The sequence below is a fragment of the Danio aesculapii genome, chromosome 22 (assembly GCF_903798145.1).
Source record: "Danio aesculapii chromosome 22, fDanAes4.1, whole genome shotgun sequence".
Classification (NCBI taxonomy): Eukaryota; Metazoa; Chordata; class Actinopteri; order Cypriniformes; family Danionidae; genus Danio; species Danio aesculapii.
The window spans coordinates 27,198,480-27,223,951 of record NC_079456.1 but is presented as its reverse complement, the minus strand read 5'-3'; the positions used below and the strand labels follow the sequence as shown (position 1 = coordinate 27,223,951).

The 25,472-nt window shown below is 36.6% G+C and overlaps 2 protein-coding genes across 2 annotated transcripts; both read right to left on the bottom strand.

The window, feature by feature from the left end:
* Positions 1–332: 332 nt before the first annotated feature.
* nptxrb (neuronal pentraxin receptor b) lies at positions 333–11,597 on the bottom strand. Its single transcript, XM_056448424.1, has 5 exons — positions 10,655–11,597; positions 6,057–6,291; positions 5,720–5,961; positions 5,461–5,640; positions 333–1,638 (listed from the first exon to the last, which is right to left on the bottom strand). Exons 1-5 carry the CDS (start codon positions 11,345–11,347, stop codon positions 1,405–1,407), a joined length of 1,584 nt encoding a protein of 527 aa, XP_056304399.1. The 5' UTR covers positions 11,348–11,597; the 3' UTR covers positions 333–1,404.
* A 2,726-nt stretch (positions 11,598–14,323) lies between these two features.
* On the bottom strand, positions 14,324–25,075 carry polr3f (polymerase (RNA) III (DNA directed) polypeptide F). The gene is made up of 9 exons (XM_056447788.1): positions 24,900–25,075; positions 24,230–24,347; positions 24,070–24,137; positions 22,976–23,043; positions 22,751–22,863; positions 22,525–22,668; positions 16,927–17,034; positions 16,656–16,847; positions 14,324–14,655 (listed from the first exon to the last, which is right to left on the bottom strand). The coding sequence occupies exons 1-9, from the start codon at positions 24,953–24,955 to the stop codon at positions 14,578–14,580; spliced, it is 945 nt and encodes a 314-aa protein (XP_056303763.1). The 5' UTR covers positions 24,956–25,075; the 3' UTR covers positions 14,324–14,577.
* Positions 25,076–25,472: the final 397 nt, after the last annotated feature.

Sequence of the window (25,472 nt, the reverse complement as noted above, 5' to 3'; positions counted from 1 at the left end):
ATGTAAAAAGCTTTCCGTGAGTTTCCCCGACAGACCATGCTTTGAGTTGTGGATTATAGGGGATTTTCTTTCTTTTTTTTCCTAGATAGCTTTACAAATAAAAGCAGGGGGAGGGGATAATCTAACCTCTAAATTTCAGAAACAATGTAAGCCAGTTTATTGCTTAAAAATGTTTGTCAAAGGGAAGCAATTGGACACAATGTGATGCTGTTGTTATTATGTGATGAACAGTAATTGAAGAGAAAAAGAGGTTGCTTGTGGGAGAGAAGCAGCAGGGGTCATTGCAATGGATGGAATGATCAACACACATCTATAATTCAACAGCAGCAGAATGAAGAGAGTGAACATGATGATGAGAATAACCAGGATTTGCATTCTGGTCTTTGAGCTCTTTCTGTCTTATTGTGCATATTGCCGGATTTTCAGGCAATTAGGATGTTTTGTGGTTCAAATTTGGGGTTTTCATGACATTTAAAAACTAAACAAGACAACGCACTCTTCATTTTTTAATATTTTCATCCACATTTGTCACAATATCATTGCAGATCCTTGGTGGTGCAAATATAAAGAAGCACTACACTGACATCACAGCTGATCGTCAATCAATAGCGAAAGTCAAATAAACACAGGCACTTCCCTTTAAGCTTTTCACTGTGAAAGGGTCGGACTAGGTGCAGTGCAATGGTAACACGACAAGATGCTAAACACAGTTTTACATTCATATGTTCATAGTGTGTGAGCTGCACGTCAGATCTTCAAAACTTTGTGTGGTGTTTAATATACTAAGCTTCAAATGACACATTTTTGGATTTCTGAATCTGTGAGGAAAAGAAATACAGTGCAAAGTCGGTTTGACCAGATGCCAAAAGACAAACCTTTAAGACGTTTTACGATAAAGATAAGATGTTGTACACCTTTAAGTGCTGCCAGCCTGAAATAACAATGTACTACAAAGGAAGCAACCCTAAGGGACCAGTAATAAAACAAGAAAGGAAAAGGCTTGGGGACAGAAGTGAAAGCTCTACTTTACACAAATAATGAAACAAGACCAAGACAGTTACTGTGAGAATGAGCCACATCCATCTTATTAAAAAAACATTCTCTAAATCTGAAGGGACCACTGTGCGGTAATGCTGTGGGAAATAGGGTATGAAACAACACAAGGAACACGAGACGCAAACAGGCCTTTAAAAGCCTTCGGCTGCAGCTTTATCTGAACTAACACAATCACGCGCACAGACAAATCCCTTCCCTGCAGAAGTGAACACTCTGTGAGAGTGTAGCTCTATGGTAAATACATTCTATACATAGACATGGACCACGCCACAGTTGTCACATCTTTCAAGCTGTTTTGGCCTCTTTTACTAGCTCCTTAAAAAGAAAGGTATCCATTTTTGGCCCCGTTCACTGCCGGGGATGGGAGCTCTTAATGCAGGGGTCCACAGGATCCTTCACGGCCCCGCCAAACACGTCCACATCTCTGTCAGTCCAGGGCACCACATTACCCAGGCTTGGTGATTCTGCGCAAGATGCCAGAGCGGCCACCTCAGTTGGTGACAACACTCGGTCCCACAGGTTAAACAACGAAAGTTCCCCAACAAGAGCCTGGGATGCGTCAAACCGCCCACCAAGGGTATCCTGAAGTAGAACCAAGAAAAGTCAAATGATCATACACGGATAAGCACAATGTTCAGTTTGTTATAATATGCAAAAATGGTAGCACTAAAAGTGTAATACTTTGTCAGTAGCGTAGTACCCTTGAAAGTAAACTTTGGAATGTATCAACCCCTAAAGTATACATAAACCTTAACAGGAAAAAAATGTAACTTAAGGTGTAAACTGGTGAAATTCTAAAAAGGACAACCTAAAAACACATATTAGTGCCTTGGAGTATTGTATGGATCCCTAAACCCCTGTTTCCAATCAGCAGTACAGTATAGTACGGTACAATACAGTATGATACGTGAGGGTCACCCCAATCAGGTTTACGTTTCTGCTGCCAACACCCTTGCTTGGTAAGTGAGATGTATGCCAGAAGGTTTCAATAAACATATATTGTTCACATATCATATGTTTTGCACCCTCAAAAGTGGCATGCCTTGCACTTGGAAACAACTCCTTAACAACAATGGAGAACATTAAGTGATCCTGTTCTTGTTTCTGTATCAAACCATACCATATTATTCAGTTGAAATGTGGACTGTTTTGGATATATGATGTCCCTTTAAGTGTACTACTCCAATGGCAAGCTGTTGTACTCCTAAAGTTATAAAATTAAATGTTTGGCTCTGTGCATAAATGTGTAGCTTGAGAGTGTATTCCAGATGTGTCCGAACCTGCTCCTGGAGGGCCACTAACCCAGCTAATCAAGGTCTTCAGACTCACTAGACAAAGGAAAGTGTGGTGGACCAAATCTCTATTGGACAGTGACCCTCCAGGAGCCAGACTGTGCATGCCTGGTGAATTCAAACTGATTCAGGATTCATTTTCTTGCTCTTAGCTTGTGCTTACTGAACGTACTACATTGAACTTATTAGGGGTAAACTTATTGTTAATCTTAATGAACTAATAGACATGCTTTTAAGGGAAATGCTCCAGTGAAAAGCTGTGTACCAGTGTAAGAGTGAAGATGTCCCTTTGATAGTTTATTCCGCTGGTAAGAGGGCAAATGTCCTGCAGAGTTTATTTTTAACCTTAATTAAACATCTGAATCAACTATTTAAGGTCTGTAGACTGACAAGAAACTCTCAGGAAAGTGTGTTGGAGCAAACTCTGCAAGACAGTGGCCTTCCAGGAACCAAATTGTTCATACCTGGTAATGTTTAGGATTCAGTGTCTTGCTCTTAACATTTGTATCGGTAAGATACAACTAAAAACGTTTTTAGGGTAAATAAAGTGCAAAGATGTCCCTTTAAGGGGATTGTTATAATGACAAGCTGTTTTATCTCTAAAGCAACACATTCTGAGAGTGAAGGTGTACCATTGATGGCAAACAACTGTTTTGTAGAGTTTAGCTTCATCTTAGTGTTGCCAAAAGTACTGATTTGAGCACCAATCTGTATACCTCTTTCCTGCTAACATTCAAGAGTTCACACTTAGCTGATGATCAATAAAGCTTAATTGGCATGTTGTCTGGGAGAGAGTCCTGAGCTCATAATATCCTCGAGCCCAGGGCTCCCTCCTGTTAGAAGTGCGAGAGGGGAGTTCAAGCTCAGGTAGGTCTCAAGAACTCCCCTACTTGTTGTCATGTGAGAAGTGTAAACTAAGGTTGTCTTAAGCCTAGTGCACACTACTGGAATTTAAGCCTGATTTGAGCCTGATTTGGAAGCTAGCAAGCTCACCGGCAGAAATCTGCGGGTGCTCTGCGCTCGCCAGTCTTTATGTGTGAACTACTGAACAACGTGTCAAAGAGGCTCTTTGAAGCATCGCCGACACCTCGCAGACGGAAATCCAATATCTAGCATGCTGAATATTCCAGAGCAGTCGGCCGACTTGACCCCACGTGCGGTCAGATGTAGTGACGAGCTGCAGCCAATGAGAGAACATATCAGCATGAGCTGAATGCCTGTGTGCTCAGGAGCCCAACAGAAACATCTGTTATTGGCCAGAATGGGCATAAATGCACTCACTTAATTCTGCCTTAAAATGGACACGAGTAGGATATATTAACAGTGGAGATTCTGTAACTATTAGAATTCCCATACTGGTCATTCTGACCATTCTCATATTAAACATCATATTGTCACATCATATTTACATTCAAAACTTCTACTGAGAAAATTAAGCTCTAAATGTCTGTCATAATATTTGATGACACCATTACCCTGAAAATATTATCTTTTTAGGTAATACAACCTATAAATATGTAGTTAAGATACTAGAAGACGCAAAGGCCTGGGCCTCGCTTTCATATTCACTTTCAAACAGGAGCTATTTCCCGGCACTATGCTGCTTTGAAAGATATATCTGAAGTAAATTTATGTTTTTGCTATCAGAGAGTTATGTTTATGTTAGCAGGAAGTTGCTAGGAAAAAAAATGTGTGTACATTTAAAGTCACAGTGAAAAGTGGCAGACATGCATGCAGTCATGTTGACCAATAAATATATATATATATATATATATATATATATATATATATATATATATATATATATATATATATATATATATATATATATATATATATATATATATATATATATATATATATATTAAAGGTAGAAATGCTTAGTTCTTTACTGTTTTGTAATTTAGAAAATAACAATATTAGAAAGAAATACACAGATATTTAGGAAACGTCAGGGTGTTATAAATATGTTAGTTTTATTTCAAAGGGTTATTAAATTACAAAAATTAAAAACTCTCTGTGTACCAATCCACTCAAACCTTGCAGATGAGCGATTGATTCGCTGAAGCATCAGCTGACTGACGATGTTTTTAAATACTTCCTTGAAAGCTTGAAACGCTGTCAGTGATATCATCAGCACACAAGCAGTGTTCAGCTTTTTCTGACGACTCCTCCCTCAACATTTCATTGGCTGTAGTTTAGTAGCTTGACTGCGCTGAGTTGTTGTCAGATCTTGTAGTGTGTAACCCCCCTCTTGTGGATCATTTACGTAGTGTCGCGTAGTGTGAACACCACAGAGATTAAAAGACACAAAGTCAAGTCATGTAGTGTGAACAGCACAGCGATCTGTCGATGTTTAAAATCCTGTAGTGTGAACTAGGCTTAAGGTGATAATTTGGATTAGTCGATTGGCTATGGTGTATGTTTTTGGATGGTGGGAGGAAACCGGAGAACCCGGTGGAAACCCACGCGAACAAGGGGAGAACATGCAAACTCTGCCAACTGGCCTGATAGGAGGTTGGACCAGCAGCGTTCTTGCTGTAAGGCAATAGTACTAGCCACTGGGCCGCCGTGTCGCCCTATCAGAAAAAAGGGTGGGAAGTAAGGGTGGAAGGGGGGGAACTTTAAGATGATGATAACTGGAGTGAAAAGCTCTGTTTTTTTTATAATGTGTCCGTAATAATCTAATAGGGCAGATTACAGAGCAAATGTGATACCAGCCGTGTTGATCATAAACACGTGATCCTCTCGAAATTAGTTTATAAATAAACTGCACTTTGAGCACTTTTGTTTAGGTTCTTTAACACATGTTTATGTCCATGTGCTTATTAGACTGTGATTGGCTCCAATGATTGTCACTTCAAAGAGCTTGAACAGAGACAGGGATGCTGGAGAGTATGAAAGCAGAATCTATCAGGGGATCTGTATATGACGACCTGCTGATAGATCTGCACTTTTGGCACCTCTATTGATCCTATATTAAACACACCTAAACCTGCTAACGAAGATCCTCGGACTCACCAAAAGCTTCAAGGCATGCGAGTTGAAGGAAATGATACCCCTGGTACATGTACAGTGTATTCAAATTTTTAGGTTTCTGCGGTTTACACACCTGTTCCTGTCCCAGCACCAAGACTCCCCCAGATTTTATTGGGTGCCATGCAGACAAACCGTCACCCCGTCCTCTCATCTTTCCACCTTGATATGCTTTCCAAACTCCATCCCGTAGAGTCCAGCTCACACATATGTGCTGCCAGATGCCTTTTGGCAAAGATAGAGGCAACTGTGCCACCTGGAAAGGGAGGATATTGTTAAATCCATCAACTGTTTTCTGCAAGGTAGCGGGAGAATGAAGGTGTAGTGGGTCTTACCTTATCATTGATGAGTAGTTCTGCAGGATTATGAATGCCCTGCAGCAGCACGAGTTGATTGGGTTGTTCTGGTACAGCATAAGAGAATGGTGTACCAATTCCACTCTCGGCAGGCTTAAGCCACAGACACGCTGTGAAGGCATACATCTCTGGAATATTCCGCCTGACAAGCCCATACATGTAGTTAGTCCTCACGGGGAAGGAAAGTTTATACCCTTGTGGATAACTGTAATCTGTAAGACCTGAAGAGCAAACAGCAAGAGAGAGTTGAAAATTAAGAGACTTATTTTTCATACCCTTGTAATTTCCTTGAGTTTGACACAGCCTTTCTCTTTACTTTGTTCTAGCTCTGCAATACGCTCCTGCAGGGTGTTGATTCCCTGGTCAATATGCTGGTGGTGGCTCTGGGTCTCTTTGCGGAGGTTCTTTCTCTCCTTCTCCAGCAGCCGAATCTTCTTTTCCAGCTCCCCCTCCAGATCCTCCACAGGCCTGCCTGGCTCGCCCACCACTATGCTCCCCAGTGTGCTCACAGTATGTTCGGTGTGGTTTATCGCTGCAGGGCCTATTTCCATCTGAGAGAGAATTATGCAATAAGTCATTACAACAAAACCTAATACATCCTGTTGACTATATTAATTAGCATTTTAGGACCTCGAAAGAGTGATTTGTTCTTGAATCAAATATAATCAGCCAAGGCTAATTGTAAATACATGCCTTACATTTTTGTGAAACTTAAAATATGTTGCTCCAGGTACGTTTTGTGGCACATTATAAAAGACAAATCCACTAGAGACCACTGTTTACATTTTTACTAAATGAAACATTACTTGGGGTATTTTTGGATGTACATTTCAGATATGTGTCTTTTACAGATCCATGATAGGACAAGACATTTCATACAGATCACCTAGACCAGCGAACCCTTCTCAAAACCCAACAATAGTGTTTTTAAAAGCAAATGTAGGGAAAAAGTGCACTGTAACCATGTGGTTTTACATTGCTCTTACATCTTTTTGTAGAACTGGACTCGAACTTGAGCACTCTACATCACAAGTACAATGCTATACAAAGTGCAACATAGGCTCATTCTGAAAACGTAGCCCTATATACATTTTTGGAGATTGCAAATTATGTAGCCTGAGCTACATACAGTGCATCCGGAATGTATTCATAGTGCTTCACTTTTTCCACATTTTTTTATGTTACAGCCTTATTCCAAAATGGATTAAATTCATTTATTTCCTCAACATTCTAAAAACAAGGTTACAGAAAAATTTCTGCTGCTCAGAAAGTACCGATGAGTACAGTGGCCTCCATCATCCGTACGTGGAAAATATTTGGAACCACCAGGACTCTTCCTAGAGCTGGCCGGCCATCTAAGCTGAGTGATCAGGGGAGAAGGGCCTTAATCAGGGAGGTGATCAATAACCCAATGGTCACTTTGTTTGAGCTCCAGCGTTCTTCTGTGGAGAGAGGAGAACCTTACAGAAGGACAACCATCTGTGCAGCAATCCACTAATCAGGCCTGTATGACAGAATGGCCAGACGGAAGTCACTCCGCCCTGGAATTTGCCAAAAGGCATCTGAAGGACTCTCAGACCATAAGAAACACAATTCTCTGGTCTGATGAGACTAAAATTGAACTATTTGGAGTGAATGCCAGGCATTACATTTGGAGAAAACCAGGCACCACTCATCACCAGGATAATCCCCTTCAGTGAAGCATGGTGGTGGCAGCATCATGCTGTGGGGATGTTTTTCATCAGCAGGAACTGGAAGATTAGTCAGGATAGAGGGAAAGATGAATACAGCAATGTACAGAGACATCCTGAATGAAAACCTGCTTCAGAGTGCTCTTGACCTCAGACTGGGGTGATGGTTCATCTTCTAGCAGCACAATGACCCAAAGCACACCACCAAAATATCAATGGAATGGCTTTACAACAACTCGGTGAATGTCCTTGAGTGGCCCAGCCAGAGCCCAGAACTAAATCCTATTAAACATCTCTGGAGAGATTTGAAAATGGCTGTACACCGTAACTTCCCATCCAACCTGATAGAGCTTGAGAGGTACTGCAAAGAGGAATGGGCAAAAATTCCCAAAGACAGTTGTGCCAAGCTTGTGGCATCATATTCAAAAAGACTTGAGGCTGTAATTGCAGCAAAAGGTGCATCAACAAAGTATTGACTGTAAATACTTATGTACATGTGATTTTTTTTTTATGTACATGTGAGGGTTTTTTTTTATAAATTTGCAACAATTTCAAAAATATCTTTTTTGTAATTGTCATTATGGGGTACTGTGTGTAGAATTTTGAAGAAATAAATGAATTTAATCCATTTTGGAAAAAGCTGTAACATAAAAATGTGGAAAAGGTGCACTGTATGGCTACATTTTATCTTTAAAATAAATGCTACAGGGCGGTATGATGCCATTCCTTTTTCTCTGTATGGATGGCTTTTCAGCTGTTACCAGTTTGTCCGCTAGCTCGACATGTACATTGCCGGACTTGAGACGCAGGGTGGAGTTGACCGCAACAACAGGGTATGAGTCCAGTGAAGAACGGTACCAGAAAGCAGGTAAGACAAAAACAAAAGCTAAAAAATAATATAAACAAGTAAATTACAGGGTGAAAATGTGGTAAAATCTGAAAACGTGGTAAAAATCAGGCTGCAGTGAGGGCTTTTCTTTTTCTGGATTGCTTTTTAAAACACTGCGGTTGTGTTTTGGTAAGGGGGTGGGCAGGTCAATTGGTGCTATTTAAAACACTATTGGTTGGGTTACGGGAAGGGGGGGTCAGTCGGTTGATGAGTCAGTTGGTCTGTCAGTAAATCAGTCAGTCGACAGCAGCCTCTGGTGGAATTACATGAGAACAGCAGGTGTGAATGGCACTTGCGAGGGAAATTTGAGATCTGAAAAAGCATCCACAGCAGTTTTTGGTGGATTTGCGAAAACAAAAACCGCAACAAAAAAACCCCGTAGCTCCTGGAACGTATTTTGCGGTCTCCAGATTTGTATATAGGGGTAATATATGCATATTGGGATAAAATCATATTGTGAAAAGGAACAAGTGGTGTAGGTGTAATATTACCCCATAGCATTAATTTGACCTAGAAACTGTCGTCAAATGTTTGTTAAAGTATGTTTTGCGGTTTCAACAAAAAAATTGTAAGCTGAAGTATGTATTTCTAATGAGCCTGTGTACATAACTTGCCATTAATTCTCATTTAAAGACTAGAAAGTAAGAAATCCTAGAGTGGATATGAGTATTTTCAGTAAATAATGAATAGTTTGTTGTTAGAAATTGTTAAGGATAATTCACACTGTACTGACAGACATCAAGAGACACTTTGGTTGTGTTTTGCTGGATCAGTGTGTTATTTTTGTTGGTGTCTATTGGTCAGAGCTTGTTTATGCTGACTAAATGTCCTAAGTCTGCTCATGTTGAGTCGTGGGATGTATGAGAAACTCCATCTGGTTATTATGCACATTTGCCAGCATTTACCTAAAAAATATCTTGATAAATTTATTTTTTATTGGTTTTACAATATTTTGTAGAACTCCCCATTTAATTTTATAGGAACAACTAGCATACATTGTCTAAAATGCCTCCTATAACAATACAGATTTATAATACAGATCATTTTAATATGGCTTTAGATATAATGCATGCTTCAATGATATTAAAATTTTCTAAATGAAAAGGAAAGATAATCTCCTTTAATGATAATAGCCTGTTTCATTTATTTAAGTATTGGAGTTCACTAATATAGTAAATAAGCATTGTTTTTATTTTTTAACATTTATTTAGACTTTTTTTTTAGCTTTTGTGTAAGTTTTTGCTTTTTAACATATATTAATGTTTAGTTTTAATTTCACTTTCAGTAATTTAAAGCAATAGTTACCCCCAAAAAAATTAAATGTTCACAATATTTACACACTTTCTTTGTGTAACACAAAATAACATGTTAAAGAACTGTAACCATTGACTTCCATAGTATTTGTTTTTCCTACTATGGACGTTAATGGTTACAGGTATCCAGCTTTCTCAAAAATGTCCTCTTTTGTGTTCAACAAGAAAGAAACGCAAACAAGGTTGAAACAAATGAAGGAAGAGTAAATATTGACCTTTTTTCCATTTTTTTTTTGGGTGAACTATCCCTTTAATGCTTACTTTATTAGTTGAAAAGGCAACATTTCAAAATTGTTCTCGTTTGTCAACTTTACATTTTTAAAATGTCTACATTTCATTCAAGATGACCAATTCTTTCAAATAAATTGTTTCAGATAATAATAAGAACTCTGAATCCTAAGTGTGTAATAAACAAAATCTGCAGTTCAGGTGACTGAGGATGTTGATGGCTGCAAACCTGAACTATTCTGTCTTCCCTCATGATTTATGCATGTGCCTTTCTACACCGTAGATGAACAAGATGGAGGGCAAAGGAGAGAAAGACACAGACAGAAAAACAGTGTAGCAAGAGGAATGGTGAACAGGAACAAGTGAGATCAACCCAAACTTCCATGTTGATGGTGCCTACCCAATTTTTTTTCATAATGCTTTTTTTAATTGGTGATGTTGTTTGGCATGTATACTGGCAAATATAGGCTTTAAGCCTGATACATACCAGATTATGAAATGACCTGTAGATTACCAAGATTGTAGATTTTTAAAAAATATTTTTGCATAAAAAAATTTATATTTTTGTCATGGCTCCTGTGGATATCTACTTTTTCTCAGTTAGAAAATATATTAGGGATTTCAGAAAAGTCTAATGTGGTGTTTTAATGTGTCACTAAAATCAAATTTGCAAAAACTGCCCTATAAAGAATCCAAATTCAAGAACGAAAACAAAACCCCTCGGCGCACCAAATTCCAAAGGCATTTAAACCTGTAGATCGTAGTATAAAGTGTTGCAGTTTTTCATACTCACCTCCAACTTCTCTATGCGGTCTTTGAGCTGAAGTATCGCCCTCTCCAGCTCCTCCACAGCCCGCGCGGTCTGCAGCTGCACTGCCACCGAGCCACTCACATCATCCCCTGCCATGTGGCGACGGCCGCCCGCCCACACTCCCATACTGCGCTCGTTCAGGCTCCGCTCCTCCAGCCCGTTCTCACACTCCGACAGCTTGCCGGTGAGCTCGGTGATGGTCCTCTGGTCCATTAGGATCTGGTCGTTTTGTTGCATGACGATCTGCCGAAGCTCCTCGGCGGTGGTGCGGAGGCTCCAGTCCTCCTCCTCGGCAAACGGATCGTCGGCTTGTTCCCTCAACGCCCTTGATTTGCAATCGCTCAGTGGGACGGGGGTGCAGATGAGTCGATTGAGGGTGAACTGTTTCGGACTCGGCCTGGTCACGTCCCCGGTGCTCAGCTCATTGATCGACGGCATCTCGAGGCCGATGTCCAAACCTCCTCCTTCGTAAGAATCAGCACCATGGAGAGCGCCGAGCGGCCCGGCGTGCGCTACCGATCCCGGCAGCGGCTCCAGGATCGACAGCGAGCGGTTGTCGGAGAGCCCTTGGGGTGCGGCGGCTGATGAGCGCCGGTACACACTGGCGATGATGCAGATGACCGCGCCGAGAAAAGCCAAAAGGCCAGCGGAAACTAAAACCACGACGAACTTCATCACGGCGATTGGGATATGTGTAATATAGCTAACCGCTAAATTGAGTTTCACAGATGTGTGACGTTTTATAAATTAGAAATTAAAGAGAAATCCCGCAGTTCGGCAACAGGAGCAGGTCTGGATGAAGTGAAGGTCGATGCATCGGCTGTTTTTCCTCCGCTCGAAGCAGATGATGCTGGTCCTCCTCCTCTCGTGTTGCTAAGCGCCCCATCCGGCAGGTTACTATGACTACTGCGCGCGAAAGAAGGCGGTGAGAGACTGTGATAAAAATGCGTGATGTGTCACACTGATGTAAACACCTTTTGGTCTGTTCATTATCTACGAATGCTCTGTACCTGCAAACAGACTGCGGTAATGAACAGAACAATAGATATTAGAACAATTGTTACATGAACCTTTAGCAATTGTGCATTTCATTATGTTTAAATGATTTATACTTTATGAATTAAAGGGACAGTTCACCCAAAAAACGAAAATTCTTTCATCATTTACTCGAGCTTCACTTTTCTCAAACCTTTTTTGAGCTTCTTTCTGCTGTTTAATACAAAGTAAGATATTTTGAAGAAAGCTGTAACTGACTCCCGTATTGTTTTTCCTTCTATGGAAGTCAATAGTTACAGGTTTTCAGCTTTCTTCAAAGCAACTTCCTTTATAAACTCTTGAGGGGGAGTCAGTTTTCAGTTTTGCATGAACTATTCCTGCATCCACACACTTCATAGCACCATCAGAGCAGGATTAACAGAAATGGAAATGCCAGTTTTGACCTTTAAGCTTGACCAACATTATCATCCTTGAATAAACTGAACTTCACTTAAACAAGGGCAAAACACTTAACTTCACTTAAACAATTTTTTTGTAATCCCAGTTCAGAACTGTAGGTGGCCTGGTGAAAGGGGGGATTCTTTACTCTCAAAGTGGACATTTTTGCAGTTATACAGCTCATTTTCTATTTAACTATGAGATTTAAATACTGCATTTTACATGTTAACATCTATTTCAGCTGGATTAGCTTTATTTAAAAAATGTGAAAATAAGGAGTCTGTTAAAGTTTTAAATTAAAAACAGAAGCTTTTTTGTCATTTATTGGGCAAATAAAAAACTGGCCAGCACTATCAACTTTCCTCAGTCAGAATTTGGCCATCTGAATAATACAAAATGAAACATTAATATTAATGTGGAGCTTCTTGATTTTTCTCATTTTCGTAAAAAAAGGACATTTTGAAAGTTGATGGATAACAAAAATAGCCTAATTAGTATAAAAAATAACTTTAATATGAGCTGCTTTTGGTGCTTTAAAACTTTTTATAGTCATTTTGTTTTCTTTCAAGAATAAGGTACAAGATTCAAAATAAAGGTTACTAGTAAGATGACTTCACTCGCATCCGATTCTGTTTTTTTTTTTGCACGACATTGGACTATAATTGTTTGCATTTATTGGAAGCTTTCTCTAGCAGTCAAAATAAGACCAATGAGCTCATGTACGGGTCTTTCGAACCACCCGAACCTATGAAGTCAATCTAAGGCCATATATACTTGCAAAATAAAAAAAGTTTTGCTAACACAAAATAAAGTACTGAGCAAAAAAATAATATGAATAAATGCAAATTTCCAAAAATCGCAATTCGAAAATTATTTTTTGAGAAATAAACATTTATTTTGCTAACAAAAATAAAGAACTGCAAAGGGAAAATTTAGTTTTGAGAAATAAAAATGAAATTTGAAAACAAAAAAGAACTGCAAATAAAAATCAAGCAGTGCAAAAAATAAAAATAAAATATTTGCAATTTAAAACAAATAATTTGTCTCCACGTGATGACCTCGTTTAAATGGAGGCAGGTCTGGGCCTGCCTAAACACCCAAGTTCCTTTGACTCCGCCCCCTTGTCAAATCAGGGCCACAAAGTGAAACAGGCAGTGCAAAGTGAAAACAGCATGGCAAACTCACAGTTGACTAAACAGCAAATCAAAATGAGCACTAAATTTGACCGGATGGGTTTTGAAAAGGCAATGCTATAAAAAATGTTTTGCAAATATATAGATATTTTATATATTAATATTATATATATTTTTTTTTTTACTGCAAATATATATATATTTTTTTTTTGCACTGCTTAATTTTTTATTTGCAGTTCTTATTTTGTTTGCAAAGTTCACTTTTATTTCTCTAAAAATAATTTTCAAATATTTTATTTTCAAATATATATTATTCATATTATTTTTTGTTTGCAAAACTTTATTTTATTTTGCAAGTATATATGGCCCTAGATTGACTCCATGCGAATCCCCACACCCCCCAGCTGCAGATGCAATCTGGGTTTACAAATACATGACAGCTATTTTAGATTTGTGATTAAACACTGACTTGATATGATAATCAATAAGTCCTGTTTTAATTTGACTGCATGGGGTGATTTTTATTTCCATGTTAATAAATAATAACAGTTCAATTTGTTTTGTTAAAATATGGACAAAACAAAATTCCATCATCGTTCAGTGTAATATATATTTAAGTAACAAAAAAATTCTTACCTGTACTTATTAAAATCTATGAATAAGTGATCAAAGTTTTAAAATTATTAAAAATGGTGAGAATATTGTGAGAAAAAAAAATCAGATTTTCGTTCTAAAATACTTAGTGTTTTCTGCAAAATATAATTTTTCATATAATCTTGCCAGTAATTAAATAAAACAGACACTTTTTCAAGGTTTAAGCTGTAATTAACTTTCATAGTTTTTGTCTTGAAAACAAAACAACTATATATTATATATTTACACACAATTTACAGTGAAAAGACTTGAAAATTGCCTTCTTTTTGTAAATTATTTGTATATTAACAGATTTATTTTTCTAGATATAGGATTTTTACCTATATTATTCTGTCAAAATGTCAAATATTTCTATCAAAACACATTTCATTAAACTGATCACATATGGAAGCAGTGCCACAAACACAGCCTGATATACAGAAGAGCCATCAACAAATATGAAAACGTTTATTTATTGATAAAGACATATCTGTGAATGAACAGAAGAAATAATTACAAAAAAACTGCCTTTTTATGACTCAAAATTGACTGAAGACCAGATGGAAGCTGCTGCTTACTCACCTACTGTAATTCTGCATGTGTTATCATTGTTCAAAATAAATAAAATATATCTTCAGTTGCATCAAATCGCTGCATGAAAAATACTTTCTCCACAGAGAAAAACAGAGACATGTGGTCTGTGAATCAAAAATCCAGCCACTCTGCCATATAAACACAGTTGGATGGAGAGATCTCGCCTCCTTCATGACAGTCATCAAATACCTAAAAGGCAAAAAATGAATTAGGAAAAAGTTAGATTCAAATGCAGTGATTTACCACATGTAGAAATAATCTTCTCTTTTTTTGCACTTGACACTTTATTTAAACTCCATCTTACAAGGAATCAATAAGGAAAACCATGTTTACTATAAATGCACCACAATCATGTTGCACTGTAAACATAATGCGTGTGTACTGTTTATTTATTATGTAGACACTACAGTTTCTTGACCACAATGGGAGTATAATTCCTAGCAATATTGGCCAAGAATAGTCTTTTTTATTTTCCGTCAGAAGACTTGAGCTTTAAATAGAAAAATTATAAAATGTTTGTATATTTTTTAATGAAATGCTAATGGTCTAATCCTACTCAATGCGTTATGCTAAGCTAAGCTAGGCTAAAAGAGATGCTGCCAGAACAAGAAATCGGCTGAATGGATTAAAAAATGGTTCAAGTCAACTGACTAGTGAAAAGAGCATGTTCCTGTAATGCTGTGTTCACACCAGATGTGGTAAATCACGATATTCGCTCATAAATAGTCGCGTGAACATTTTGAGTTTGCTCGCTTCATTTGCGCATCAAATCCGCTTAATTCATTCATGTGTCAAATCCGCTTCACAATAGATGTGGGATCGCGTCATAGGCAGGGCTTCTGCCTGCCTGGGGATTGTAGCTTCGTTGCTAAATGGCTAACATGGATTTTATTGAGAGAATAGCTGTGTTTATGTGCTTTATGAAGGCTGAAAAACGTCGATTCGTTTGGAGCTGTGTCTGACTCCACTCGATCCTTTCAGAGGTGCACCCAGGTCTGTGAGTTCATAAACTCCTCAAGAAATTTAACCTGGATGACGGAAGCTTTTAGCAGTGCTTCTGACTGAGCCGACCCTGGCTTGATCAACTGTTGTCTGGTGTCGGCAGAAGGACTGATCACAGCATAAGAGTTAAACTCAGATTCAGACCGTTCAAATTTGATATAAGATCAATAATTCACACTGATATTCGACATCATAACAATCAGAATTCAGAACCTGTAAATTTGGAAAATTCAGACTCGTTAAATTGTCAAATCTATTCAAATTAAGAATTCAGAATCATCATTCAGAATACAGAATCACCAATTCAAAAAACATAGAAACCAATATTTTTAAATCCAAAATACTGCTTCATACAATACAGAATTGTGAAGATACAGACTAGAGCCACACAAATTCACAATATTTTTTTTTTATATGATATATATTGTGATATTGAATCTATAATTTCACCAGATGAAATGAATAGGTCTATTTGGAAAGATTTCATATTTTCAACACATTGGGATGTAGTGTAAGAGACTAAATCTACATAAAATATAATAAACCAAATCACAAACATTGAGAAATTAAGTAGTGCAACGATACTATACAAATTAAATATACAGTGCTTTTTGATTTGCTGGAAGTCTAACAATTTTTAGATACACAAATGTAAAATAACACTGTATAGTCTTGGTCATAAATAATATAAATAAATACAATTAATCGCTCTTAAAGTTAGAAATGTAATTTCTATGCCTGAACATTTTAAACTGACTTAAATGATAAAAACATACACAAGTAATAGATGTCTTGGTAAGTTTATGGTTAAACAGTGTAATAACTTTTTTCAAATGTGGCTCCAGGTCAAAAATAATACATGTTCAACATTGCAGATCCTGCAATGGGACTATTGCGAATGCGCATATTGTGATATCGACGCTGAAACAATATATTGTGCAGTGCTCAAACAGACTCTTCAGAATTCCCACTTACCACATCCAAAATTCAAACTTAGCCCAATAAGAATTCAGGTTTCAGTATTATTAATTTTAAATCAGACTTATCAAAATCAAGATGGAAATTCATTTAACCAATACAGACTCAGGCACAATAATTCATATTGGAAACATTTTAGAACATTCAGAATTACTCCATTCAGACTTATCTCATTTAAAAAGTTCTTTCAAAAAACAGGAAGGGTTTACCGGGCACAATCCACAAGGAGTTTTAACCAAGCCAGTGGGTTGAATTATGGGATTGACTCCCCTGTAGAGCTTCATCTGTCCATCTACACTCCCTACTGTTCCCTCTTTAGCAGCGATTATCGTCATTTCCACTTTTCCATCAAAGATCAGTGTGTTCAAGATGGTCTCGATGTCCTCCATGGACAGATCCACCTGCACACAGGAACACCATAATATACTGAATTATTCCGTTCATGTTTTCAGAATGCGCTAGGATATTTTTGACACTCACTTTGCTGATGCCGAGCTCACAGATGTATTTCCACACTTCATGAGAGGTGGCAAATGAGCTGTTTCTCTGCACCATAGGGCTCTGCTTACTATCTCTTGCTGATTCGGCCTAAAAAACAAGCATATTTCTGATTAATTCAAAGCGTCACACTTTTAAGTAAACTCAGGGGTTTTTTTTATGTTAAACCATGGACAAAACTAAATTCCATCATCCAGTCATCATTCACAAAGTTGGAGTGTTCAGAATTCTGACATTTCAAATTTAGAAATAACCAAATTAAGAATTCAGAATCAACAATTCACACTGATATTCAAAAATCATCAAATTCAGAATTCAGAACTATTAAATTTGAAAAATTTAGACTCCACTTCAATCAAATTCCGACTAAACTTCTACATATTTCTGATTAATTCAGTGGCACACTTTTAAGTAAACACAGTTTAAGGGTGCTTTCACACCTATAGATCAATTGTTTTGTTCTGAAACGGGGATGAAAATTGTTACAATGTTGCTTTTTGTTCTTGGTCAGGGCTTGACGCTTACTTTTTCAGAAGGAGCACATGCACTCTTAAGTTGAAAAATTTAAGAGCACATTAAAGAATTTTAAAAGAGCGGTGAATATATATAAAATAAATATTGTTATTGCCTACTAAATGTACACGGGGAGATCTTTAAAAGCAAAGCAGTTTCAGTTTTTTAAATACAGTAAGTACAATAGGTTTTATTTTACTGTAACAACAGGCTAAATAGTGTTTGATAATTATTTATAATGTAAGCTGTATGAAGTTAAGTTAGCAGTGCACAGCAGTACTGGGATCAAATTGCTCTAATAAAGGCCTCTCTAAAGTGATCTGAATCAAGTCTTCAGCTGTGGACATGCCTAGGCAGCTTCTTGTTCAATTTTTGATCCAGTTTCGAGCTGCAAATATCTTTCACACTGGGCAGCAAAAACAGGGAGTTATCATGAAGTTATTGTTAAGCTAATAAAAATGTGCAGTATCACATGGGTAATGCAAACATTTACATGACCAGGGCAGTTTAATCTTGTATCATAGAAAGATTATGGCTGTATCAACGGTCCAAAACAAAACATTATTAATTTAATAATGTTATATAAATTGTACATCTTATCTCTAATATAATATGAAAGATACTTGCAGTAGCTAGATTGAAACGCACCTTTTCTCCACAGCACATAAAATAATATGATTTTAAGAATAATTTTATTTATCAAAATTAATTTTATTTGCATAATACATTCCACCCTACATCCCACATGGGAAATGTATGGCAATGTAAAGAAAGACACAGCTACAAACTCCTGTGCAAAACTGACACTGTTTATCACAGCACTTTATCTTTCTGGGCTTTTTAAAGACAGGGTAACCCCAGGATCCTCCAAACGAAATTTAAGGCTTTTTAAGACCTTTTCAATACTATTTCAAATGATATTCAATGCCAACTTCGTACCTAATCCAACAGAAGTATGAGGGGAAAAATGTCAAATCTGTATTAAGTTCGAACCCTAGAAAATAATTATGTACAAGTGGGCTACTTGAATTAAATTAAACATTTTATTTCAATTTTCTGATATATTTAATACATACGCAAGAGTGTGGTCGTCCACCCAGTAGCAAATATGAAGGTCCAACTGAAGGTCAAACATGACCACAAACCTGTTGGCCTTATTGACCTGGTCAGACAGTTCTTTAGTTATAAAAGGGGTCAATCCGAATTAAGTAATATATGCAGTTTTGTTGCTTCCGCACAAGAATGTAACTGCAACCTCAGAGTCAGGAAACAAGGTTTTGAAAACCTCTGTAATGTTCTCATTAAATGTGTAAGAGTAGTGCTCAGAGATTGTTTTAAGAACCCACATCCCATCTGCCTGCAGAGTTGGTGTTGAGCAACAGTGAGATAGGATGTTCCTTGGTTGTGGTGGCAGTATTGGGCAAGCTAAATATAGTGAGCTAAGCTATTATATACTCTACTTAAAATGTAGCTTTACTACACTAAAAGCTACCTTCTTGGAAATGTAGCAAGCTGAGCTAAAAGCTACTTGGCAAAAGTAGCGTAGCTACATCTACAAGATATTTTTTGCAATTTTCATTTTTAAATCGAAGCAAATTAAATCCAAGTCAATCATATCTTAGTGATAATCAAAACTGTCAATGAAACATATGAGGCTTAATAGTTCAGTTCAGTTTTTTCCTAATAATATGTGGTACTACACACGGTCTGTTTGGCACCCCTCATATGGGAGTCCAGGGCCGTAACACCCATCTTCGCAAGCATAAAAGATTTCCGGTATCAACAGCAGTAGGCGTCGCGGTCATTTCCTGGCACCAGCTTGCCCCAAACGTAATTCGGATTCCTTATCCACAGTGACACTTTTCCATTTTAGCCTACAAACTAGGCTAGCGACTATCTTGTTCTGTACCTCACCTCTAGTAAGCATAGTAAACATAAACTTAATCCTAAGAAAGGTAAAATAAATGAATAAAATAAGACCTTTGCACCAAAATCCAAGACTTTGTATAACAATTTAAGGCTATTAAGGCCCTAATTTGAGATTATCAAATTTAAGACTTTTTCAATGCTTTTAAGACCCCGCGGGTACTCTAAAAGAAGAGCTGAATATGGGAATGCCTCTATGAATTAAAGTTTTCTTCTGCCCCAAAGTTATTCCATCCTTTCTATTAAACTTTAATGGCCCTCAGCAACTAAATAATTTCTTATTGACTTCTTATTATAATTTAACAGACAATTTTTAAAAAAAAGTTTAGCATTTAACACTTTTTACATGACACTGTGGTTCTTTTCAGTGTGTTTAAGTAAAAAAAAATACTATCCATGTGCACCACTGACAGGTCAAAGCTGCTCTTTCTCTGCTGTAGTGTTGGGGCTGCTAAGAGATTGAGATGCACAGTTTGCATATAAAGCAATGCAAAAACATATACAATTAATATCAAAAGCAGAATCTCGGACGTGTTCAGGAAAAAGATGATGTATTGGCCCCCCAAAATAATGAGCTAGGTCAGTCTATTTAGTGAAAAAAGCTTTTCTTTTCCACATGTCCTCGCGCTCTTATCAAAGCTACTACCAAAGTCAGAACAGCAGTTCTGTATCCAGTGCGTCTCTGTGGGTCTGTGGCGGAGTGTTCTTAGTTTCTCACGAACACAGAACCGAGCCGCCAGGTAAAGTATGTGTGGGAAGCGCTGGTGTTGAATTGGGTCTTACACTAGATGTGCCACGATATGCCATCTATGAATTGTAGACGTTTTCTATGAGGCTTGCACGATGTACTTAGCAATGTATTCAAAACAATGTGAAGACCGCTCGACGTAAAGTAAATAAACCAGTAGAGGTGTGCCGTTGTTGATAACATTAGCATGTGCTACAGTCACAATAGATTTCCAAAGTAATATACCATAAATGATTGTGAAGAGCATGTTGTTTAACCTGGCCAAGTAAATTAAGTCAATCAAGCTTGTTATTAAAAAAAATTTTAAATAAATAAATAGATTAAAAAATAAATAAATAAAAATAAATAAATAAATAAATAAATAAAATAAAATAAATGAATTAAAAAAAAAAAAAAAAACGCACATGTGCAACTAAATACATTTTCCAGTTCGCACACATCTATTTTTAGTTGCAAATGTGAGCGAAATGGTCGCACTGTCGAGCCCTGTTGGTGCGTTTGCTTTCACGTGGCAAAGATTATAAACAGACCAAAATAGTTAAAACAAGCAACCGAACACTGAAGCGCTCTAGATTTTGAGCTGAGACCACCTCATTCATTTGATCTCAGACCGTTTGTTTTGGCATTCATAAGAGCACGATCGTGGATTTTCACATATGCCCAAACGAACCGATCTAAGGTGACAAACGTCAGAATCAGAATCAGTTTTATTGCCAAGTGTGCTTCACACACACAAGGAATTTGTTTTGGCTACAGAAGCTTCCAGTGTACATAAAGTGACAAGTGACAACACAAAATAAATATGAAGAAGAAAAAAAAAAAAAAAAAAAGATAAACATTAAACAGATGCGGTTAGTCAAGAAAGATGCACCGTTCTGAAACAAACGTCTAGCTCCAAAAAACATTTTTCATAGTTCTGCTTAAATTAAGATTAACTGATATTTGGCTTTGCTATTTAATAATGTGGGTTTGTTAACCCGATAAAAAGGATTCACCTTAAAATAATCCAGAGAAGTTATTTTACATTTATGCAAATAAATGTATTTCTTTAATACATTATGATAAAATAAAGAGATAATAATTTAACTATATTAATTATTAGCATCATTTATACAGTTGTATCCATTAGATTTTGATTAATGATTACCAAAACAAAAAGTTTTTTTCCAGTAGACTGGCTTGCATGGATGTTCACCTTAAGACTAACAATGTGGGCCAAGGTTGATAGTTTTCATGAGTTTTTATTTCGTTTTGACCTTTTGTTTTCAAATTCAGTTAGTTTTAATTAGTTTTTAGAGGCAGATTTACTAGTTTTTATTAGTTTATATATTTTGAAATTGCTTAGTTTTAGTTTAGTTTTTATTAGTTTCAATATTAGTTTTTAGTGATGGAAAGTTCAGATCTTTTCTGTGAACTGGATCTTTCGTGACAATTCTCCCATGTTTGGGTTCAACATATCAAAAATATGTAGTCAGCATTCATAATTTCAATAATTTAAATTATCACCATGATCTGAAATGGTGATCTGTTCAAGTTTAGTTCAGTCATAGCAGGCTGTCATATACTGTTTGTGTTTGGTTCACTGAATCACACATGCGCATTATTATGAGTTCACCCGTTCTCAATTCCGATCTCTGTGTAACACTACAGTTCTAATAACTGAATAAGTAGGGAAATTTTTATTTAGAGTCAGAGGGGGGTTTTAAGCATGTTAAAAAGTACGTTTTTGTGGATAAGTGCTTACTGGAAACGCAGACCGTTTCAAATAATTCATTTCGATTTGGTGAACTAGTTTAATGGTTCACTTAGAAGATCCGGTTAAAAGAATGATTCGTTCCTGATCAGGATCACTAATACGGAAATAAAACCCATTATTGGACACAATAAATGTTAAATTAATACTTTTAAGTGTCTGCTTGGGTCGTATTTAATGTGTCACCATGCTGTTGTCATGTCCAGTAGTTGTTTTTGTCACAGGAGCAACAGCGAGAACTGACTGGAGGAGGACCGGCTTGATCTGGCCGATGGCAGCAGGATTCCTAGGTGCCGTACGGCTCGAACACCCGGCGTAAAACTGGCGTCGCGTAGTAAACTGATTTTTTTAAGGTTTATGTATTAAATACATTTACAAAGACTCAAGCAAAGGATATTTTTGCTATAATTTTAGTTTGTTTCAGTTAGTTTGAACACAATGCAGTTTCAGTTAGTTCTAGTTTTTTTTTAAAAACTCTCGTTTTTATTTTTATTTCAGCTAACGATAATGTTTTGTTCATATCTAGTTTTTGTTTTTTCATTCATTTTCGTTAACTATAGTAACCTTGATGTGCGCTAACAACCTTAACATTGTACATTTTGATTTTGTGCAGATTTTAAGAGTAATACTACAGTCTCACCTTACTTTGCAGAAACTTGAAACACTGTTGGTTGAGAACTTCAACAAATTCTGATTCGAAATCCTGATCGCTGTACCAGGCTCCTCCTGTCACAGATCGGTCCGGCTGCAGGTTATACAGCATGTACACCTTTTTCTTGGATGCCTGGATGGAAACAAGCAGGACAATTCAGTAGTTCTAATTTAAACATTTTAAAGTTTTATATAAAGTTTGGAGATCAACTCACTGCAACAGACTTCACAGCTTTGATGAGTTTCTTACTCTCAAGATTCTTGAGGATTTTATTGATTTCAGTGAGTGGAAGGTTACTCTTATATCTGATGTCTCTGCTCCAAATTCCTTTACAAAACAAACAGGAACAATAATTAAACTAAGCTTTTCTTTTTTTTTAAATCAATATAAAACAGTAGTTATATAATTTACTGAATACGAATAATATAAAGCATTTTACCTTTATTTCCAGCATCTTCAATGATCTGGTAAACTAGTTTCTCTTGGTTATCAGAGCCTTTTACCTTACTGTCAAAATAAATATAGAAATTAAACAAAGAAATGCAATTAATTATACATTTATTTCTTTTATATTTACTAATACTAAATCATTTTGTTTGGGTGCAAATTTGCATGCACTTCAGGAAGTTCATTTTAATAAATTTAAACTAGAGCAATTCCAGCGTTATGGATGTGACATTTGCAGTAAAAACTCAAAACATAAATTCACAGAAAAAGTGTATGTTAACATTATATTGAAACATCTGTTTACATTTTACAAAACAACTAAACACAGAGTTATGGGAGCAGAAAAATATCTTATATTTTAAATGAGGAAAACAAACATGCGTTATGGATGTGACGAAAAAAGTCTGCGAGTTTACAGTATACTTCATACTGTGTAGAAATTCTGTGAATTAAACTGCACAACCCAAAAGAAATAATGCTATTCAAAAGGATAAGAGTCGGCTCTCTATAGAACACACATGATTGATTTTATTTTATTTGACATTTTTGCATTTGTGAAGGAAAAGCGTTGTTATGGATGTGACAGATGTGAAATTTCCACTTGTGTGACTTTGGCAAATCAAATATAATACTTAAAATAACTGATAGATACATTGTTGAGTATTTTTAAAGTACTGTTAAATACTTGCTTAAACAAAAATTGTAGGAACAGTTTCTCTATTTTGGTGAAAACTTAATTTTTTTTTCATGGCAAGGTTGATATTTGCATGGAATTGCTTACTAACATAACTGTCCTAAATTTGTAAGCAAATATAACATGCATCGCCTTTATTGTAATCAATTTATATGAACATAAATTTCAGTAAATATATATATATATATATATATATATATATATATATATATATATATATATATATATATATATATATATATATATATATGTGTGTGTGTGTGTGTGTATTTGCTTACTAAACTTGCACATGGATATATGTTTTGTGTGTGTAAACTTCATATTAATTTTTACATTAATTACTATGAATTGAAGTAATCTGAGTGCTTGTGTGTGAATTTTGACACACAAACCTTGTAGACTGGGTATCTTTAAGCCTGTATAAAAGCCCACTGCTGTTTCTGAGCAAGTCTAATTGACCCTGAGGACAAAAAAAGAACAATCAGACATGAATATAAAGTGCATTAACACAAATTTCATCCCCTTATAGTCAGATAGAGCTGAACATCTCACCACAGACAGCAGTCTATTGATGGCCGTGGCTCGCTGTTGTGCCTCAACATGAGGCATGTCATTCTGGATGACATGGTCTGTGATCCCATGTGGAAACTGCTGACATAACTCTTTTATCCTGTGACAGAAGAGGAAAAAGCAGCATACGTCAGCAAACAACTACATTTCCCAGCATCCTCTGTGCTGCAGGAGGACACTGTCTAACAAACAAAAAAACGTACTGTCTTTGTGAAAGGACTAAAATATCCAAAATACACATTTATTTTATCAACAAAAACACTTTAATGCATTTTGCTGACGTAATTCTGAACTCGTACTTTCTTCAAGCCAATCAAAACGCATCAAACACACATAGAGAAATATTATGCAATGTTCCTCATCCTTCCTTAAAATACTAATAAAGAAGTTGTTTACAAACTCATACGCTACTAAAAAACATGGATTCGCCATTAAAAACGTACATGTGACTTACAACGAAACTCTAAGTGAATGAGGAAGAGATTTTGGTTCATTTTGACGGTTTCTAAATGTGTACACGTGACAAAAAAGACACAATAGATTTGATGGAAACTTTAATGGCTTCTTAAATCCATGCACTCGTTGTCCTACAGTGTTTTGTTAACGTTAACAGGCCACGTGCGCAAGAATGGTGAAACTGCGCTCAACTCACCTATTCTCGATATCTACAGGGTCCGTTGACTCTTTTTTGACTTTAACTTCTGTCATTGTGCATCAGACTGGAGTTACTCGAGTATTTGGCCTAGTGTCAACAAAATAATACATTCATAGACCCATTTGAAGCTAAAATGGAATGCTGTATGGAATTGCAGTATGCACTCACGCTCTTGCGAGAGGCGGGGAGAGTTACAGGCGGCTGGGTTGCCAGACCGCGAGAAATAACCCAGCAGACAGCGTTCAAATAGGATCACAAAATCGGTGGCTTGTCTCTTTTTAATGGAGAATTAAGCATTTTGTTTTGTAAAACTCAATTATATTTAGGAGTTAAAACGAGACTTTTAGCATGGATAATATGAACTATTCTGAATTCGTTGATAAAACACGGATATGGCAACAGAAAATGAAAGCTTGAAATCTAGACAAAGGTTTCACATCGCCACCCACTGTACTGGAGTTCATCTGTGACTAAAATATAAATATTCTGCTTCATGTTTTTCTACTCATGATTTACAAAGGATGCGTGTTGGAGAAAGTTACTTTAGAAAGTAATGCATCACAATATTGA

Bases quoted from the DNA above. Each gene is read 5' to 3' on its own strand.
- nptxrb (XM_056448424.1), bottom strand. From the start codon at position 11,347: ATGAAGTTCGTCGTGGTTTTAGTTTCCGCTGGCCTTTTGGCTTTTCTC. The intron at 6,292-10,654 runs GTGAGTATGAAA...ATTCTCTCTCAG, and splicing joins ACCGCATAGAGAAGTTGGAG to ATGGAAATAGGCCCTGCAGC. The intron at 1,639-5,460 runs GTGTGTAAACCG...GTTCTACTTCAG, and splicing joins TGGTGCTGGGACAGGAACAG to GATACCCTTGGTGGGCGGTT.
- polr3f (XM_056447788.1), bottom strand. From the start codon at position 24,955: ATGACAGAAGTTAAAGTCAAAAAAGAGTCAACGGACCCTGTAGATATC. The intron at 23,044-24,069 runs GTTTGTGTGTCA...TTATTTTGACAG, and splicing joins AAAGATACCCAGTCTACAAG to TAAGGTAAAAGGCTCTGATA. The intron at 22,864-22,975 runs GTAAAATGCTTT...TGTTTTGTAAAG, and splicing joins TGAAGATGCTGGAAATAAAG to GAATTTGGAGCAGAGACATC.